General features: G+C 49.2%; 1 protein-coding gene across 1 annotated transcript in view; it reads left to right on the plus strand.

The window, feature by feature from the left end:
• Positions 1–21,444, plus strand: part of ABCC8 (ATP binding cassette subfamily C member 8) — a 434,375-nt gene that overhangs the window by 358,722 nt on the left and 54,209 nt on the right. Inside the window, exons 30-31 of the mRNA XM_069768187.1 lie at positions 11,553–11,655; positions 11,748–11,852. Of these exons, the coding sequence (XP_069624288.1) occupies positions 11,553–11,655; positions 11,748–11,852 (208 nt within the window). The remainder of the gene's footprint in view (positions 1–11,552; positions 11,656–11,747; positions 11,853–21,444) is intronic.

Here is a 21,444-nt window from a genome sequence, read left to right on the forward strand (position 1 = left end):
CTAAAGCAAGAAGATAATTGGTGTCATTTAGTTTTCTGAGAACCCGGAAGGGACCCTCCCATGTGGTCTGCAGTTTATTTTGCCGGTGGGGAACAATCATTAAGACCTGTTGTCCTTCTACAAACTCCCGATAGCGTGCTTTACGGTCATACCATGTCTTCTGTCTGGTTTGAGCCATCCGCACATGACTCTGGGCAAAACTAGCAAGTTGAGCCAGGGTTTCTCGCAACTTTAGGACATAAGGGACAACAGGGGCTCCTGTATCCTCAACTTGCCCCTCCCAGTATTCCTTGAGCAGGGTTAAGGGTCCTCGGACCTTTCTTCCATAGAGTAGTTCAAAGGGGGAAAACCCAGTGGACTCCTGGGGAACTTCCCGATAGGCAAACAAGAGATGGGGTAGGTACTTCTCCCAGTCTGAATCTCTGTCAGTGAAGGCCCTTAGCATATTCTTCAGAGTGCCATTGAATCGTTCACAAAGTCCATTTGTTTGGGGATGATACGGGGTCGTTCGGATTGCTCGTACTCCACAAGTGCGCCACAGGCACTGGACCAGCTCTGACATGAACTGGGAGCCTTGGTCTGACAAGATCTCACTGGGGAATCCTACTCTGGTAAAAATGGTAACCAAGGCCTCGGCCACCTTGGCTGCGGAAATACTTGACAAGGCCACAGCTTCTGGATATCGGGTGGCATAATCCACAACAGTGAGAATGTACTGCTTTCCAGATTTACTTGGTTTAGCCAGAGGTCCAATGATATCGACAGCTACTCTTTGAAAGGGTTCTTCTATTATAGGCAGCGGTTGCAGGGGTGCCTTTGGGTGATCTCCGGGTCGCCCTCTACGCTGACATATGTCACAAGTTCGGCAGAAATGCGCTACAGCTTGGGAAATCCCCGGCCAATAGAAAGTTTGAGTCAATCGTCTCTCCGTGCGAGTTTTGCCTTGATGGCCGGCCGTAGGAATGTCATGAGCAAGGTGTAATAGGGGAATTCTGTACTTCTGAGGAACAATCAGCTGTTTGCTATAAGTCCAGGGCTTATCTAGGGAGTCGGCATTGGTAACCCGATATAGAAGTCCATTTTCTCTGATAATTCTTTCCCCATTCTCCCCTAGCTGCCCTATCTCAGCTCGAGCTCTAAAACTAGCAAGGGTGGGGTCAGTCTCTACCTCTTGTCTAAACTGAACTTTATCCCAAGTAACATTCATATTATCCCCACAAGAAGAATCACTCACCGGCTGTGACGACAGTTCTGGTGGCCTCATTTCCATGGATGGGTTGTACACGTCCACATCCGCTGCTCTCTTGGCTTGACTTCTGGTTACCGCACCGACAAAGTTGCAATGAAGATTTCCCACATCATTTCCCAGAAGAACATCTGCAGGGAGGCCGCTCATCACACCGACCATGCATTGTTTGGCCCCAAAGCCATAATCCAGGGTCACACTTGCTCTTGGAATATATCTCTGGGTGCCTCCAGCCAATTCAATGGCAATTCCTGGTCCCTTTTGTATTGCTTCTGGTTGAATTACTCGGGGATCGGCTATGGTGAGGAAAGCCCCAGTGTCACGGAAGCCAACAACTTTTTGGCCATCCAGCACAACCTCCTGTAGATGTTTGTGATGAAGATCAGAAGAACAGGTGGCTGGGGCTCGCACCCCATAGACTCCTGGTAGGGGAGCCAGGATATCAGAGTCACTTGGCAAGTCATCAGGGACTGAATCCAGCTCTTCTCCTGGTGAGGGGGTCTGTAGATAATGAACAGGCAAAGGCGGTCTGTAGCTGTTCTGCCTCCGAACACCTGGACATTGGAATTGCAGATGCTCAGGCTGCCCACATCCATAACATCTGCGCTCTGGGATTCTTCCTCCACGTCGTATTCCCAAAGGTGGAGCAGGAGTAGTGCGGGGCACAGTCACACGAAGGTCACCATGAGTTGATGGTCTAGTGGGATGGTAAATATTGGAGGCCGAAGGACCAGGGGCCGCCAGCGTTGGGGGGCTGGTAGTTTTTTTCTCACTGAATAGTAGTTTTTTTCCACTGAGGCTTGATGGTGAGAGCCTCATCAGCTAGAGCTGCAGCTTCCTCCACAGTGGCTGGTCTCCTCTCACGCACCCATTCCCGGATCTCAGCAGGGCACTTGAAGTAAAACTGCTCTTTTAGGATAACCTGGAAGAAGGTCTCCCAGGTTAAGGCCTCCTCTGCCTCCAGCCAGCGATGACATATTTGTTTGAGTCTGTGGGCATACATCTTGAAAGACACTTCCTCATCGCAGGCTAAAGTGCGAAACTGAGTCCTGTAAGTGTCTGGCGTAACAGCATAATGTTCTAGAATAGTCTGTTTAATCTCCGCATACTCACAGTTTCCCCGAGGGTCCATAGCTCTATAGGCTGCGGCAGCTCCACCCTCTAAGAGCCCCACCAGATGTCGGACTCGCTCCCTTTCTGGGACTTCCATTAATCGACACTGATGCTCAAAGTCCTGGAAGAAGCCCTCAATGTCGCCTGCAGCCTCATTAAAGGGCTTGAAGTCTTTGCGGGACACTCTGGGGAGTTCCCTCATGGTGGGTGCTGGGGTTAGAGTCTGTCTGGAGCTTCTAGCTGCTTCCAAAGCGATCTGCCTCTCCAGCAATGCCATCTCCTGAGCTCTGTCCTCGGCTCTGTGAATGGCCTCCCTCTCCTCGGCTCTGTGAATGGCCTCCCTCTCCTCGGCTCTGTGAATGGCCTCCCTCTCTCTCTCCTCGGCTCTGTGAATGGCCTCCCTCTCCCTCTCTTGAGCTCGGTGAATGGCCTCTTTATTATAGTCTATGGTGGCCTCTTCTCCCAGCAATGCCAACTCCTCCTCGTACCACACAACCCACTGACTCCTTGGGGCATTTACCTCCGGCTGCAGTCTTTCCTCCATTTGCTCTGAGGATCCTTCCTCAGCGTCATCTTGCAGGCGAACTCCTTCCAAAGCCTCAATGAGCTGCTCCTTGGAGAGTCCCTTGTAGCTGACTCCCAGTTCACGGGCCTTTGTTTGTAGGTTCACCGCAGTCCAGTTCTTGTACTCTGCGGTGCTGGTTCCCGATGTTGATGGGCCTTTGTCCTCCATTCCTTCTGCTCTGGTCCCACTGCTTGCCACCAGTTTGTGACGGGGTGTACGGCAGAGCAAGAAGGGACAACAGGCCGAGGGATGATTCAACAGATTTATTATCAAGAACGCTGGAACAACACATGCAGGTAGATCTACAGAGTCCACAATTAGTCCAATGGAACAGGTTCGGGGCACCTCCCGATAATCCTTGTGCCAGGTAACAAAGCAATAGTCCACAATTAGTCCAAGGGATCCCAAAACAATCTCACGAACGACGAGATATGTACTCAGCTCAAGTCTCGCCCCGTTCGCTTCCACAGTCCTAGATGGGCGTGGGGTCTTGCCTCAGCTAAGAATCCCCACTCCTTCTCCTTCAAGGATCAACTCACATCTGATCTCAAAATAAGAATGGATTGTCTGAGCTCCTGGGATCCGCCCATGAAGGGGGTAGGGGTTACACCTTCTATTCAATGGTTGGGTCCACCAGAAGATTCTAGACTGGTGGGCTCCAGGCAGTCTATGTAATATGTACATTTGACTAGCCACCTGCTGTGAGGAAGAATGGCTATTCCTCCACTAGTGATGTTGACAAAGCTTAATTACATTAGAGCTCAGGGCTGCAAGTATTGGGGGAAGGAGACATATTGTTACAGGTGAACTCCCAGCACAAGAAAATACATAAATTACAGCTAATAGAAACCAGAGAACAGTTACATACATCAAATGGCATATTATTCAAATACAGGACAGGGCAAAAGTACATATCATGACAGGTATCATTTTTGTGTATATTTCTATTTTACTTATTTTCATGGTGTTCTCTTGTAGAAGGAGTTATTTGCTAATTGGTGAATGGCTGTTGCTGCCATCTGATATCAGCCCCCACAGCACTGTATTGTTTGCTAATATGCTAATGACATGTTAACTTAGCTTGTTGAAACAATGAGCCCCTGAGACCTTCCCCCTCCTGACCTGTGAATGAGGAGAAGGACTTGTAAATATCAAGGAGGTGCGACACAGATCAGTCCTGTGTGGAATGATGATGTGTTCACAGCATCTCAGAGAGAAAGAAGAGTATATGGATACTTGAGTATATGATACATGTTGGCACCAATGACACGGCAAGGAAGGACCTACCGACAATCTGCAAAGACTTTGAAGAGTTGGGGAAGAAAGTAAAGGAACTTGATGCACAGGTAGTTTTTTCTTCTATCCTTCCAGTAGACGGGCATGGCACCAGGAGATGGAACAGGATCCTTGATGCAAACAACTGGCTAAGACGATGGTGCAGACAACAAGGATTCGGATTCCTGGACCACGGTGTGAATTACTGGTACGATGGACTCCTCGCCAGAGACGGACTACACCTCAACAAACCTGGGAAACACACATTCGCCAGAAGACTCGCTACACTCATCAGGAGGGCGTTAAACTAGAAGAAGAGGGGACGGGAAGAAAAACATTAGACTCGAACAAAGAAGACCCAGGAAAACATACTCAGAAGGGAGGTAAGAACATTTCTAAAACAATCCACAGCGAGGAGATTGGAACAAAACAAAATCCTCTAAACTGCATGCTCGCAAACGCCAGAAGCCTGACAAAGAAGATGGAAGAACTAGAAGCAGAAATATCTACAGGTAACTTTGACATAGTGGGAATAACCGAGACATGGTTAGATGAAAGCTATGACTGGGCAGTTAACTTACAGGGTTACAGTCTGTTTAGAAAGGATCGTAAAAATCGGAGAGGAGGAGGGGTTTGTCTCTATGTAAAGTCTTGTCTAAAGTCCACTTTAAGGGAGGATATTAGCGAAGGAAATGAGGATGTCGAGTCCATATGGGTCGAAATTCATGGAGGGAAAAATGGTAACAAAATTCTCATTGGGGTCTGTTACAAACCCCCAAATATAACAGAAACCATGGAAAGTCTACTTCTAAAGCAGATAGATGAAGCTACAACCCATAATGAGGTCCTGGTTATGGGGGACTTTAACTACCCGGATATTAACTGGGAAACAGAAACCTGTGAAACCCATAAAGGCAACAGGTTTCTGCTAATAACCAAGAAAAATTATCTTTCACAATTGGTGCAGAATCCAACCAGAGGAGCAGCACTTTTAGACCTAATACTATCTAATAGACCTGACAGAATAACAAATCTGCAGGTGGTCGGGCATCTAGGAAATAGCGACCACAATATTGTACAGTTTCACCTGTCTTTCACTAGGGGGACTTGTCAGGGAGTCACAAAAACACTGAACTTTAGGAAGGCAAAGTTTGACCAGCTTAGAGATGCCCTTAATCTGGTAGACTGGGACAATATCCTCAGAAATAAGAATACAGATAATAAATGGGAAATGTTTAAGAACATCCTAAATAGGCAGTGTAAGCGGTTTATACCTTGGGGGAATAAAAGGACTAGAAATAGGAAAAACCCAATGTGGCTAAACAAAGAAGTAAGACAGGCAATTAACAGTAAAAAGAAAGCATTTGCACTACTAAAGCAGGATGGCACCATTGAAGCTCTAAAAAACTATAGGGAGAAAAATACTTTATCTAAAAAACTAATTAAAGCTGCCAAAAAGGAAACAGAGAAGCACATTGCTAAGGAGAGTAAAACTAATCCCAAACTGTTCTTCAACTATATCAATAGTAAAAGAATAAAAACTGAAAATGTAGGCCCCTTAAAAAATAGTGAGGAAAGAATGGTTGTAGATGACGAGGAAAAAGCTAACATATTAAACACCTTCTTCTCCACGGTATTCACGGTGGAAAATGAAATGCTAGGTGAAATCCCAAGAAACAATGAAAACCCTATATTAAGGGTCACCAATCTAACCCAAGAAGAGGTGCGAAACCGGCTAAATAAGATTAAAATAGATAAATCTCCGGGTCCGGATGGCATACACCCACGAGTACTAAGAGAACTAAGTAATGTAATAGATAAACCATTATTTCTTATTTTTAGTGACTCTATAGCGACAGGGTCTGTTCCGCAGGACTGGCGCATAGCAAATGTGGTGCCAATATTCAAAAAGGGCTCTAAAAGTGAACCTGGAAATTATAGGCCAGTAAGTCTAACCTCTATTGTTGGTAAAATATTTGAAGGGTTTCTGAGGGATGTTATTCTGGATTATCTCAATGAGAATAACTGTTTAACTCCATATCAGCATGGGTTTATGAGAAATCGCTCCTGTCAAACCAATCTAATCAGTTTTTATGAAGAGGTAAGCTATAGGCTGGACCACGGTGAGTCATTGGACGTGGTATATCTCGATTTTTCCAAAGCGTTTGATACCGTGCCGCACAAGAGGTTGGTACACAAAATGAGAATGCTTGGTCTGGGGGAAAATGTGTGTAAATGGGTTAGTAACTGGCTTAGTGATAGAAAGCAGAGGGTGGTTATAAATGGTATAGTCTCTAACTGGGTCGCTGTGACCAGTGGGGTACCGCAGGGGTCAGTATTGGGACCTGTTCTCTTCAACATATTCATTAATGATCTGGTAGAAGGTTTACACAGTAAAATATCGATATTTGCAGATGATACAAAACTATGTAAAGCAGTTAATACAAGAGAAGATAGTATTCTGCTACAGATGGATCTGGATAAGTTGGAAACTTGGGCTGAAAGGTGGCAGATGAGGTTTAACAATGATAAATGTAAGGTTATACACATGGGAAGAAGGAATCAATATCACCATTACACACTGAACGGGAAACCACTGGGTAAATCTGACAGGGAGAAGGACTTGGGGATCCTAGTTAATGATAAACTTACCTGGAGCAGCCAGTGCCAGGCAGCAGCTGCCAAGGCAAACAGGATCATGGGGTGCATTAAAAGAGGTCTGGATACACATGATGAGAGCATTATACTGCCTCTGTACAAATCCCTAGTTAGACCGCACATGGAGTACTGTGTCCAGTTTTGGGCACCGGTGCTCAGGAAGGATATAATGGAACTAGAGAGAGTACAAAGGAGGGCAACAAAATTAATAAAGGGGATGGGAGAACTACAATACCCAGATAGATTAGCGAAATTAGGATTATTTAGTCTAGAAAAAAGACGACTGAGGGGCGATCTAATAACCATGTATAAGTATATAAGGGGACAATACAAATATCTCGCTGAGGATCTGTTTATACCAAGGAAGGTGACGGGCACAAGGGGGCATTCTTTGCGTCTGGAGGAGAGAAGGTTTTTCCACCAACATAGAAGAGGATTCTTTACTGTTAGGGCAGTGAGAATCTGGAATTGCTTGCCTGAGGAGGTGGTGATGGCGAACTCAGTCGAGGGGTTCAAGAGAGGCCTGGATGTCTTCCTGGAGCAGAACAATATTGTATCATACAATTAGGTTCTGTAGAAGGACGTAGATCTGGGGATTTATTATGATGGAATATAGGCTGAACTGGATGGACAAATGTCTTTTTTCGGCCTTACTATGTTACTATGTTACTATGTTACTATGACTATGCTGTCCTCTGTCTGCTGGATTGTTGGACTTTTATCCTGTTACTGAACTGCATTCGTGTTCTGGACTATTTTATCCTTTGTGTGGTGGTTCGTATATGGACCTTTCGTATTTTTACCTAAATAAAGGTCTTGGGATTGTTCGCTATTCGCTGGCTCTGTTGATTGTGTGGTACCAGAGAAGGACACCGTGACAACTGGTGGCAAGCAGAGGGATCAACAGAGTGTAACCTAATGGAGAACCACACACAGAGTGAGTACAGAAATTGGACTGTATCCAGTTTACAGGAGAGATCCAGAGACCTGGGCTTGAACTACTAGGGACTGACTAAAGAAGCCTTAATTGACCTACTGGTGGATGCTATCCCGGCCACCTCCTCCCAGATGTCTGAAGGACGAGTACTGGAGACAGGAATCCCCACCCCAAAAAGCCAGTGGGTGGTGTGGTGCGAAGAAGAGATGGTGGTTCTGGCCCAGGCGTCTCTCAGGAGTACAAGGAGGACAGAGTGTAAGCCATTTGATGAGGCTTCCGGAGATGTGGAGGGGTTCTTCAAGGACTTTGAGCAGAAGTGTGCTGTGATGGAGGTGCCCCCACTGGCTGGATGCGTTTGTTAGTGGGACTCCTGAACGGAAGCCTGGCGGAGGCTTACCGAACCATTGACTCACAGCAGAATCGGGATTTGAAGGGTTTCTGAGGGATGTTATTCTGGATTATCTCAATGAGAATAACTGTTTAACTCCATATCAGCATGGGTTTATGAGAAATCGCTCCTGTCAAACCAATCTAATCAGTTTTTATGAAGAGGTAAGCTATAGGCTGGACCACGGTGAGTCATTGGACGTGGTATATCTCGATTTTTCCAAAGCGTTTGATACCGTGCCGCACAACAGGTTGGTACACAAAATGAGAATGCTTGGTCTGGGGGAAAATGTGTGTAAATGGGTTAGTAACTGGCTTAGTGATAGAAAGCAGAGGGTGGTTATAAATGGTATAGTCTCTAACTGGGTCGCTGTGACCAGTGGGGTACCGCAGGGGTCAGTATTGGGACCTGTTCTCTTCAACATATTCATTAATGATCTGGTAGAAGGTTTACACAGTAAAATATCGATATTTGCAGATGATACAAAACTATGTAAAGCAGTTAATACAAGAGAAGATAGTATTCTGCTACAGATGGATCTGGATAAGTTGGAAACTTGGGCTGAAAGGTGGCAGATGAGGTTTAACAATGATAAATGTAAGGTTATACACATGGGAAGAAGGAATCAATGTCACCATTACACACTGAATGGGAAACCACTGGGTAAATCTGACAGTGAGAAGGACTTGGGGATCCTAGTTAATGATAAACTTACCTGGAGCAGCCAGTGCCAGGCAGCAGCTGCCAAGGCAAACAGGATCATGGGGTGCATTAAAAGAGGTCTGGATACACATGATGAGAGCATTATACTGCCTCTGTACAAATCCCTAGTTAGACCGCACATGGAGTACTGTGTCCAGTTTTGGGCACCGGTGCTCAGGAAGGATATAATGGAACTAGAGAGAGTACAAAGGAGGGCAACAAAATTAATAAAGGGGATGGGAGAACTACAATACCCAGATAGATTAGCGAAATTAGGATTATTTAGTCTAGAAAAAAGACGACTGAGGGGCGATCTAATAACCATGTATAAGTATATAAGGGGACAATACAAATATCTCGCTGAGGATCTGTTTATACCAAGGAAGGTGACGGGCACAAGGGGGCATTCTTTGCGTCTGGAGGAGAGAAGGTTTTTCCACCAACATAGAAGAGGATTCTTTACTGTTAGGGCAGTGAGAATCTGGAATTGCTTGCCTGAGGAGGTGGTGATGGCGAACTCAGTCGGGGGGTTCAAGAGAGGCCTGGATGTCTTCCTGGAGCAGAACAATATTGTATCATACAATTAGGTTCTGTAGAAGGACGTAGATCTGGGGATTTATTATGATGGAATATAGGCTGAACTGGATGGACAAATGTCTTTTTTCGGCCTTACTAACTATGTTACTATGTTACTATGATTATAACATTGTAAAGCAGACTATCCTGGATTACCATGCTATGACCCCAGACTCATATAGGGCCAAGTTCCGAGACCTCCCATGCACTACGGGGGGATCGTTTAGGATGTATGCACATAAGATGTCCCAGGCATGTCGGAGATGGCTGGAAGCAGAAAACGCCTTTACTGTGGAAGATGTTATACAGGCGTTCCTTATAGAACAATTTCTTGCCCAGTGCCCCGCAGAGGCACAGGAAAGGGTCCGGGAACGCACGCCGTGTACCGTGGATAGAGCTGCAGCCCTGGCCGTTTAAGCCCTTACTATCCGACCGCAATGGAGGAGGCTTCTGGACAATGACCCACGGCCTTCTCCCGCACCCCGTCCCCCTCCGATTATATCTGCCCTTCCACCTAGTCACAAGCCGATGACAATCACGCCTCACAATCCTGGGCCCCAACAGTTCCGACCACGACCTGGGGGTGTCACAGAGAGATGTTATGGGTGTGGGCAACCTGAACATTTGCAGTCTGGCTGTCCCTCAAGGATTCGGAGGGAGCCCCACGCAGCCACATCTCGTCCAGTACATTTTGTGCACTCCATCCCACCTGAGGAAGAGCTACCACCACCCCCACTAGAGTGGACCACCGACCACGGCACAATAGATACCCCTCCTGGAGTGTACGGACTCCGGCCTTTGTCCATCAGAAATACAGAGTCTTATGATATATTCACATTGCGGGGCTGGGATTCACAAGCAGGGGGGCCGCAAAGGCGCAGTCTGCGAGACTGCATATGAGGTCAGACGGGCAGCGCTCACTGCGCCTGCCCCAGCCAGGACAAAAGAGCGCAGGCGCCGGATGATTTCAAAATAGCGCTGAGGAGGCGGCCGAGAAGACAATTGAGTGACGGCAGTGTGGCGTGTGCAGCAGGGGGGGGGAAGACCTGCCTCCTTGACTGAAGACAGGTATTTTGGAGAAATTATTATTATTTCGGCATTTACAGCACCAATAACTAAAAGAGCCACCTTGTCAGAATGCAGCATTACTGCTGCACAAGGTGGCTCTTTTAGTTTCTAACGCCTGGGGGGGGTGACAGGTTCCCTTTAAGCCTGTATATCACTTTCAGTCTAGGTGCACTATGTTTTGTTGTTTTGGGTTACACTCTGTGTATAGTTGAGGGTGCAGTTAAGGACACGCATGGGCAGCCGACATTGAGCAGAGGTAACAATTTTAGGATGCCAACCTCCACGTTCAGGCAGGGACAAATCAAGGTCTGTTTAGGGATTTGCCTGGTCTGTATACGAATCTGTGGTGTGCAGGTCTAACATCTCCCCTGGTTTGTTCATCCCCATGTGAGTGTTAAGGCTCAGTCATAACAAATGTGATGTCTAGACATGGGGTACCTGGGTGACCCAGTTACGTTGTAATGCGTTTCTCACTTTCTGTTACGTGCTGGGCTCCTGAAACCCACCAGTTAGGAGCCCTCTTGTTGCACATACCAGATATATAACTTTCAGATCTATGTCACTATTTGGGGTGGAATTATTCCATCTTGAATAACTCTCCGATACACAAAGAAACACATGGTTTCAGATAAAAGACTGGCTTTCTCAGCTCAAAGCCATAAAAATTCCTCAGTGAATGTTGCTGGCACGCTGGTCTCACACTACAGCTATATAGCAGGGGGGAGGGAGGAAGAGTGGCTTCGAATTCCAGCCTGTGCTGGCAGGCAGAGGAAACTGCAGCTGAGAGCTCTGTATGTGTAATTGAAGTAATAGGAAATGATGTGCTGCCAAGGGGACGTGCCGTCCATGTTGAATTCATGTCTGGGTGATGTGCCGTCCATGTTGAGTTCATGTCTGGGTGATATGCTGTCCATGTGATGTGCTGTCCATGTTGAGTTCATGTCTGGGTGATGAGCTGTCTAGGTGGCATGGAGTCCGGGTTCAGTACGTGCCAGGTGACATGGCGGATCTATGCTTTTTGCAGGTACGAGATCCGATTCCGGCAGAAGCTTCTTGAACTCACAGACTCCAATAACATTGCTTCTCTGTTCCTCACAGCGGCCAACCGATGGCTAGAGGTGCGAATGGTGAGTGACATGAGGGATGATGAGATTTCAGCAGCGGTGTTGGGAAGTGTATTGTGCATCAGTGGTTATATCTCTCCCACTTCTGGTTGTAGGAATACATTGGTGCGTGCGTGGTGCTGGTCGCTGCTGTTGCCTCCATCACTAATTCTCTGCTGCCATCAGGTCAGGTCGGGCTCGGACTCACTTATGCTCTGATGGTAAGCAAACAATTATATTATAGGTATTGGGTGATGAGTATTGGGGCAGGGTGGTGGTACCCCACGACCTTACATACAGACCTGCTTCCACTGCTAGAGGTGTACACATACATTGACTACACTGCTTGGGTGTCCTGGAAGCCTGTAGCGTCACAGACACAGGTGTAAGGCCCAGAAAAGTCTAGAGACTGTGCCCGGTTCAGCAGCATGTCACAGGCAGAGTGTAAACGCACTCCGCAGGGAGGAACAGAGATTATTGGTTGGTAAAAGGAAACTGTCAGCTTTCATGCTTCTTAGGGTCACAGGAACTGCTGACAGGCTCCATGAAGGAACTGTGCCATAGTGAGATCACATGGATTTAAAAAGTGCTTAGTATGAAGGTCCCAGGAGGAAACTGTCGGCCAAGATGACGGGCAGGAAGAAGCCAGGACGGAGCTGCTGGTGAGACACCTGTACCTGTGTCCAGCATTTGATAAAAAGATGCTGCCCCTCACCGCTCCTTGCAGATCCTTATCCCACACTGACCTGGTCCTCTGTGGTCTCTCTTCAGTGGGGTAAATTACTACTAAGCCACTCACTGACCACATTGTGCACAGCCTCCACCAATGATTGGCCCAGATGCTATTTATGCTGTGTTGTGGGGTAAGGAAGCAGATGACAGGTGAGAACAGGTCTGACAGGAAGCAGAGGACAGGAGAGAACGGGTCTGACAGGAAGCAGAGGACAGGAGAGAACGGGTCTGACAGGAAGCAGAGATCAGGTGAGAACGGGTCTGACAGGAAGCAGAGATCAGGTGAGAACAGGTCTGACAGGAAGCAGAGGTCAGGTGAGAACAGGTCTGACAGGAAGCAGAGATCAGGTGAGAACAGGTCTGACAGGAAGCAGAGGTCAGGTGAGAACAGGTCTGACAGGAAGCAGAGATCAGGTGAGAACAGGTCTGACAGGAAGCAGAGGACAGGCGAGAACAGGTCTGACAGGAAGCAGAGATGAGGTGAGAACAGGTCTGACAGGAAGCAGAGGACAGGAGAGAACGGGTCTGACAGGAAGCAGAGAATGAGAGAACAGGCCTGACAGGAAGCAGAGGTCAGGTGAGAACAGGTCTGACAGGAAGCAGAGATCAGGTGAGAACAGGTCTGACAGGAAGCAGAGGTCAGGTGAGAACAGGTCTGACAGGAAGCAGAGGACAGGAGAGAACGGGTCTGACAGGAAGCAGAGATCAGGTGAGAACAGGTCTGACAGGAAGCAGAGGTCAGGTGAGAACAGGTCTGACAGGAAGCAGAGATCAGGTGAGAACAGGCCTGACAGGAAGCAGAGATCAGGTGAGAACAGGTCTGACAGGAAGCAGAGATCAGGTGAGAACAGGTCTGACAGGAAGCAGAGGTCAGGTGAGAACAGGTCTGACAGGAAGCAGAGATCAGGTGAGAACAGGTCTGACAGGAAGCAGAGGTCAGGTGAGAACAGGTCTGACAGGAAGCAGAGATCAGGTGAGAACAGGTCTGACAGGAAGCAGAGGACAGGTGAGAACAGGTCTGACAGGAAGCAGAGATCAGGGGAGAACAGGTCTGACAGGAAGCAGAGGACAGGAGAGAACGGGTCTGACAGGAAGCAGAGAATGAGAGAACAGGCCTGACAGGAAGCAGAGGTCAGGTGAGAACAGGTCTGACAGGAAGCAGAGATCAGGTGAGAACAGGTCTGACAGGAAGCAGAGGTCAGGTGAGAACAGGTCTGACAGGAAGCAGAGGACAGGAGAGAATGGGTCTGACAGGAAGCAGAGATCAGGTGAGAACAGGTCTGACAGGAAGCAGAGGTCAGGTGAGAACAGGTCTGACAGGAAGCAGAGGACAGGAGAGAACGGGTCTGACAGGAAGCAGAGATCGGGTGAGAACAGGTCTGACAGGAAGCAGATGACAGGTGAGAACAGGTCTGACAGGAAGCAGAGAATGAGAGAACAGGCCTGACAGGAAGCAGAGGATGAGAGAACAGGCCTGACAGGAAGCAGAGAATGAGAGAACAGGTCTGACAGGAAGCAGAGGATGAGAGAACAGGTCTGACAGGAAGCAGAGAATGAGAGAACAGGCCTGACAGGAAGCAGAGGTCAGGTGAGAACAGGTCTGACAGGAAGCAGAGGTCAGGTGAGAACAGGTCTGACAGGAAGCAGAGGATGAGAGAACAGGTCTGACAGGAAGCAGAGAATGAGAGAACAGGCCTGACAGGAAGCAGAGGTCAGGTGAGAACAGGTCTGACAGGAAGCAGAGGTCAGGTGAGAACAGGTCTGACAGGAAGCAGAGATCAGGTGAGAACAGGTCTGACAGGAAGCAGATGACAGGTGAGAACAGGTCTGACAGGAAGCAGAGAATGAGAGAACAGGCCTGACAGGAAGCAGAGGATGAGAGAACAGGTCTGACAGGAAGCAGAGAATGAGAGAACAGGTCTGACAGGAAGCAGAGGATGAGAGAACAGGTCTGACAGGAAGCAGAGAATGAGAGAACAGGCCTGACAGGAAGCAGAGGTCAGGTGAGAACAGGTCTGACAGGAAGCAGAGGTCAGGTGAGAACAGGTCTGACAGGAAGCAGATGACAGGTGAGAACAGGTCTGACAGGAAGCAGAGAATGAGAGAACAGGCCTGACAGGAAGCAGAGGTCAGGTGAGAACAGGTCTGACAGGAAGCAGAGGATGAGAGAACAGGTATGACAGGAAGCAGAGAATGAGAGAACAGGCCTGACAGGAAGCAGAGGCCAGGTGAGAACAGGCTTGACAGGAAGCAGAGGTCAGGTGAGAACAGGTCTGACAGGAAGCAGAGGATGAGAGAACAGGTATGACAGGAAGCAGAAAATGAGAGAACAGGCCTGACAGGAAGCAGAGGCCAGGTGAGAACAGGCCTGACAGGAAGCAGAGGTTAGGTGAGAACAGGTCTGACAGGAAGCAGAGGATGAGAGAACAGGTATGACAGGAAGCAGAGAATGAGAGAACAGACCTGACAGGAAGCAGAGGTCAGGTGAGAACAGGTCTGACAGGAAGCAGAGGTCAGGTGAGAACAGGTCTGACAGGAAGCAGAGGTCAGGTGAGAACAGGTCTGACAGGAAGCAGAGGTCAGGAGAGAACAGGCCTGACAGGAAGCAGAGGACAGGTGAGAACAGACCTGACAGGAAGCAGAAAATGAGAGAACAGGTCTGACAGGAAGCAGAGGTCAGGTGAGAACAGGTCTGACAGGAAGCAGAGAATGAGAGAACAGACCTGACAGGAAGCAGAGGTCAGGTGAGAACAGGTCTGACAGGAAGCAGAGAATGAGAGAACAGACCTGACAGGAAGCAGAGGTCAGGTGAGAACAGGTCTGACAGGAAGCAGAGATCAGGAGAGAATGGGTCTGACAAGAAGCAGAGGTCAGGTGAGAACAGGTCTGACAGGAAGCAGAGGTCAGGTGAGAACAGGTGGACAGGAAGCAGAGGATAGGTGAGAACAGGTCTGACAGGAAGCAGAGGACAGGTGAGAACAGACCTGACAGGAAGCAGAGAATGAGAGAACAGGTCTGACAGGAAGCAGAGGTCAGGTGAGAACAGGTCTGACAGGAAGCAGAGGTCAGGTGAGAACAGGTCTGACAGGAAGCAGAGGTCAGGTGAGAACAGGTCATGATTGGAGGCAGAGGACGAGTGAGAACGGGTCTGACAGGAAGCAGAGGACAGATGAGAACAGGTCTGACAGTAAGCAGAGGACAGGTGAGAACAGGTTGGACAGGAAGCAGAGGAAAAATAAGAATGGGTCAAGCCTGAAGCAGAGGACAGGTGAGAATAGTCAGACAGGAATCCGAGGACAGGTGGGAACAGGTGGACAGAAAGCAGAGGACAGATGAGAACAGGTCTGAAAAGAAGCAGAGGACAGGTGAGAACGGTCTAACAGGAAGCAGAGGACAGGTGAGAATGGGTCTAACAGGAAGCAGAGGACAGGTGAGAATGGGTCTGACAGGAAGCAGAGGACAGGTGAGAACGGGTCTGACAGGAAGCAGAGGAAAAATAAGAATGGGTCAAGCCTGAAGCAGAGGACAGGTGAGAATAGTCAGACAGGAATCCGAGGACAGGTGGGAACAGGTGGACAGAAAGCAGAGGACAGATGAGAACAGGTCTGAAAAGAAGCAGAGGACAGGTGAGAATGGGTCTGACGGGAAGCAGAGGACAGGTGGGAACAGGTCTGAAAACAAGCAGAGGACAGGTGAGAACGGGTCTGAAAGGAAGCAGAGGACAGGTGAGAACGGTCTAACAGGAAGCAGAGGACAGGTGAGAATGGGTCTAACAGGAAGCAGAGGACAGGTGAGAATGGGTCTGACAGGAAGCAGAGGACAGGTGAGAACGGGTCTGACAGGAAGCAGAGGACAGTTGAGAATGGGTCTGACAGGAAGCAGAGCACAGTTGAGAATGGGTCTGACAGGAAGCAGAGCACAGGTGAGAACTGATTGAACAGGAAGCAGAGGACAGGTGAGAACAGGTCTGACAGGAAGCAGAGGACAGGTGAGAACGGGTCTGACAGGAAGCAGAGGACAGGTGAGAACAGGTTGGACAGGAAGCGGAGCACAGGTGAGAACAGGTTGGACAGGAAGCAGAGGACAGATAGGAACAGGCAAACAGGAAGCAGGGGACAGGAAGAAGAGGAAAAATAAGAACGGGTCAGACCAGAAGCAGAGGACAGGTGAGAATAGTCGGACAGGAAGCAGAGGACAGGTGGGAACAGGTGGACAGGAAGCAGAGGACAGATGAGAACGGGTCTGACAGGAAGCAGAGGACAGGTGAGAATGGGTCTGACAGGAAGCAGAGGACAGGTGAGAACGGGTCTGACAGGAAGCAGAGGAAAAATAAGAATGGGTCAAGCCTGAAGCAGAGGACAGGTGAGAATAGTCAGACAGGAATCCGAGGACAGGTGGGAACAGGTGGACAGAAAGCAGAGTACAGATGAGAACAGGTCTGAAAAGAAGCAGAGGACAGGTGAGAATGGGTCTGACGGGAAGCAGAGGACAGGTGGGAACAGGTCTGAAAACAAGCAGAGGACAGGTGAGAACGGGTCTGAAAGGAAGCAGAGGACAGGTGAGAACGGTCTAACAGGAAGCAGAGGACAGGTGAGAATGGGTCTAACAGGAAGCAGAGGACAGGTGAGAATGGGTCTGACAGGAAGCAGAGGACAGGTGAGAACGGGTCTGACAGGAAGCAGAGGACAGTTGAGAATGGGTCTGACAGGAAGCAGAGCACAGTTGAGAATGGGTCTGACAGGAAGCAGAGCACAGGTGAGAACTGATTGAACAGGAAGCAGAGGACAGGTGAGAACGGGTCTGACAGGAAGCAGAGGACAGGTGAGAACGGGTCTGACAGGAAGCAGAGGACAGGTGAGAACAGGTTGGACAGGAAGCGGAGCACAGGTGAGAACAGGTTGGACAGGAAGCAGAGGACAGATAGGAACAGGCAAACAGGAAGCAGGGGACAGGAAGAAGAGGAAAAATAAGAACGGGTCAGACCAGAAGCAGAGGACAGGTGAGAATAGTCGGACAGGAAGCAGAGGACAGGTGGGAACAGGTGGACAGGAAGCAGAGGACAGATGAGAACGGGTCTGACAGGAAGCAGAGGACAGGTGAGAATGGGTCTGACAGGAAGCAGAGGACAAGTGAGAACGGGTCTAACGACAGCAGAGGACAGGTGAGAATGGGTCTGACAGGAAGCAGAGGACAGGTGAGAACGGGTCTAACAGGAAGCAGAGGACAGGTGAGAACGGGTCTAACAGGAAGCAGAGGACAGGTGAGAAGGGGTCTGACAGGAATCAGCAGAGGTGAGAACGGATTGAACATGAAGCAGAGCACAGGTGAGAAGGGTTGAACAGGAAGCAGAGGACAGGTGAGAACAGGTGGTCAGGAAGCAGAGGACAGGTGAAACCAGGTCATGATTAAAGACAGAGGGCAGCTGAGAATGGGTCGTGGTTGGAGGTAGAGAACAGATGAGAATGGGTCGGACAGGAAGCAGAGGACAGATGACAATGGGTAAGGCAGAAAGCAGAGAACAGGTGAGAAAGGGTCAGACAGGAAGCAGAGGACAGGTGACAACGGGTCAGACAAGAAGCAGAAGACAGGTGAGAACGGGTCAGACAGGAAGCAGAGGACAGGTGAAAACGGGACAGATAGAAAGCAGAGAATTGGTGAGAAAGGTCAGACAGAGAGCAGGTGAGAACGAGTCAAACTGATCAGAAGATAGGTGAGAACAGGTCAGACAGGAAGCAGAGGATAGGTGATAACAGGTCAGACAGAAAGCAGGGGACAGGTGAGAACATGTCTGACAGGAAGAAGAGGACAGGTGATAACAGGTCAGTCAGGATGCAGAGGACAGGTGAGAAAGGGTTGGACTGGAAATAGAGGATAGGTGAGAACGGGTCTGACAGGAAGCAGAGGACAGGTGAGAACGGGTCTGACAGGAAGCAGAGGACAGGTGAGAACGGGTCTGACAGGAAGCAGAGGACAGGTGAGAACAGGTTGGACAGGAAGCGGAGCACAGGTGAGAACAGGTTGGACAGGAAGCAGAGGACAGATAGGAACAGGCAAACAGGAAGCAGGGGACAGGAAGAAGAGGAAAAATAAGAACGGGTCAGACCAGAAGCAGAGGACAGGTGAGAATAGTCGGACAGGAAGCAGAGGACAGGTGGGAACAGGTGGACAGGAAGCAGAGGACAGATGAGAACGGGTCTGACAGGAAGCAGAGGACAGGTGAGAATGGGTCTGACAGGAAGCAGAGGACAGGTGAGAACGGGTCTAACGACAGCAGAGGACAGGTGAGAATGGGTCTGACAGGAAGCAGAGGACAGGTGAGAACGGGTCTAACAGGAAGCAGAGGACAGGTGAGAACGGGTCTAACAGGAAGCAGAGGACAGGTGAGAAGGGGTCTGACAGGAATCAGCAGAGGTGAGAACGGATTGAACATGAAGCAGAGCACAGGTGAGAAGGGTTGAACAGGAAGCAGAGGACAGGTGAGAACAGGTGGTCAGGAAGCAGAGGACAGGTGAAACTAGGTCATGATTAAAGACAGAGGGCAGCTGAGAATGGGTCGTGGTTGGAGGTAGAGAACAGATGAGAATGGGTCGGACAGGAAGCAGAGGACAGATGACAATGGGTAAGGCAGAAAGCAGAGAACAGGTGAGAAAGGGTCAGACAGGAAGCAGAGGACAGGTGACAACGGGTCAGACAAGAAGCAGAAGACAGGTGAGAACGGGTCAGACAGGAAGCAGAGGACAGGTGAAAACGGGACAGATAGAAAGCAGAGAATTGGTGAGAAAGGTCAGACAGAGAGCAGGTGAGAACGAGTCAAACTGATCAGAAGATAGGTGAGAACAGGTCAGACAGGAAGCAGAGGATAGGTGATAACAGGTCAGACAGAAAGCAGGGGACAGGTGAGAACATGTCTGACAGGAAGAAGAGGACAGGTGATAACAGGTCAGTCAGGATGCAGAGGACAGGTGAGAAAGGGTTGGACTGGAAATAGAGGATAGGTGAGAACGGGTCTGACAGGAAGCAGAGGACAGGTGAGAACGGGTCTGACAGGAAGCAGAGGACAGGTGAGAACGGGTCTGACAGGAAGCAGAGGACAGGTGAGAACAGGTTGGACAGGAAGCGGAGCACAGGTGAGAACAGGTTGGACAGGAAGCAGAGGACAGATAGGAACAGGCAAACAGGAAGCAGGGGACAGGAAGAAGAGGAAAAATAAGAACGGGTCAGACCAGAAGCAGAGGACAGGTGAGAATAGTCGGACAGGAAGCAGAGGACAGGTGGGAACAGGTGGACAGGAAGCAGAGGACAGATGAGAACGGGTCTGACAGGAAGCAGAGGACAGGTGAGAATGGGTCTGACAGGAAGCAGAGGACAGGTGAGAACGGGTCTAACGACAGCAGAGGACAGGTGAGAATGGGTCTGACAGGAAGCAGAGGACAGGTGAGAACGGGTCTAACAGGAAGCAGAGGACAGGTGAGAACGGGTCTAACAGGAAGCAGAGGACAGGTGAGAAGGGGTCTGACAGGAATCAGCAGAGGTGAGAACGGATTGAACATGAAGCAGAGCACAGGTGAGAAGGGTTGAACAGGAAGCAGAGGACAGGTGAGAACAGGTGGTCAGGAAGCAGAGGACAGGTGAAACTAGGTCATGATTAAAGACAGAGGGCAGCTGAGAATGGGTCGTGGTTGGAGGTAGAGAACAGATGAGAATGGGTCGGACAGGAAGCAGAGGACAGATGACAATGGGTAAGGCAGAAAGCAGAGAACAGGTGAGAAAGGGTCAGACAGGAAGCAGAGGACAGGTGACAACGGGTCAGACAAGAAGCAGAAGACAGGTGAGAAAGGGTCAGACAGGAAGCAGAGGACAGGTGACAACGGGTCAGACAAGAAGCAGAAGACAGGTGAAAACGGGACAGATAGAAAGCAGAGAATTGGTGAGAAAGGTCAGACAGAGAGCAGGTGAGAACGAGTCAAACTGATCAGAAGATAGGTGAGAACAGGTCAGACAGGAAGCAGAGGATAGGTGATAACAGGTCAGACAGAAAGCAGGGGACAGGTGAGAACATGTCTGACAGGAAGAAGAGGACAGGTGATAACAGGTCAGTCAGGATGCAGAGGACAGGTGAGAAAGGGTTGGACTGGAAATAGAGGATAGTTGACAACAGGTCGGACCGGAAGCAGGGGATAGTTGACAACAGATCAGATGAAAAGCAGATGATAGGTGAGAACAGGTCAGAGAGAAAGCAGAGGAAAGGTGAGAATGGAACAGACAGGAAGCAGAGGACAGGTGAGAACAGGTTGGACAGGAAGCACAGGACAGGTTAGAACAGGTTGGGCAAGAAACAGAGAACAGATGAGAACAGGTCAGACAGGAAGCTGAGGACAGTTGAGGACAGGTCGGATAGGAAGCAGAGGACAGGTGAGAACAGGTCGGACAGGAAGCACAGGATAGGTGTGAACAGGTTGGACTGGAAGCAGAGGACAGGTGAGAACAAATCGTGGTTGGAGGCAGAGGACAGGTGAGAACGAGTCAAACAGGAAGCAGGGGATAGCTGACAACAGATCAGACAGAAAGCAGAGGATAGATGTGAACAGGTCTGACATAAAGCAGAGGACAGGTGATAATAGGTCTGACAGGAAGCAGAGGACAGGTGAGAACGGGTCTAACAGGAAGCAGAGGACAGGTGAGAACGGGTCTAACAGGAAGCAGAGGACAGGTGAGAAGGGGTCTGACAGGAATCAGCAGAGGTGAGAACGGATTGAACATGAAGCAGAGCACAGGTGAGAAGGGTTGAACAGGAAGCAGAGGACAGGTGAGAACAGGTGGTCAGGAAGCAGAGGACAGGTGAAACCAGGTCATGATTAAAGACAGAGGGCAGCTGAGAATGGGTCGTGGTTGGAGGTAGAGAACAGATGAGAATGGGTCGGACAGGAAGCAGAGGACAGATGACAATGGGTAAGGCAGAAAGCAGAGAACAGGTGAGAAAGGGTCAGACAGGAAGCAGAGGACAGGTGACAACGGGTCAGACAAGAAGCAGAAGACAGGTGAGAACGGGTCAGACAGGAAGCAGAGGACAGGTGAAAACGG

This window comes from Ranitomeya imitator, chromosome 5 (assembly GCF_032444005.1).
Source record: "Ranitomeya imitator isolate aRanImi1 chromosome 5, aRanImi1.pri, whole genome shotgun sequence".
Taxonomy (NCBI): Eukaryota; Metazoa; Chordata; class Amphibia; order Anura; family Dendrobatidae; genus Ranitomeya; species Ranitomeya imitator.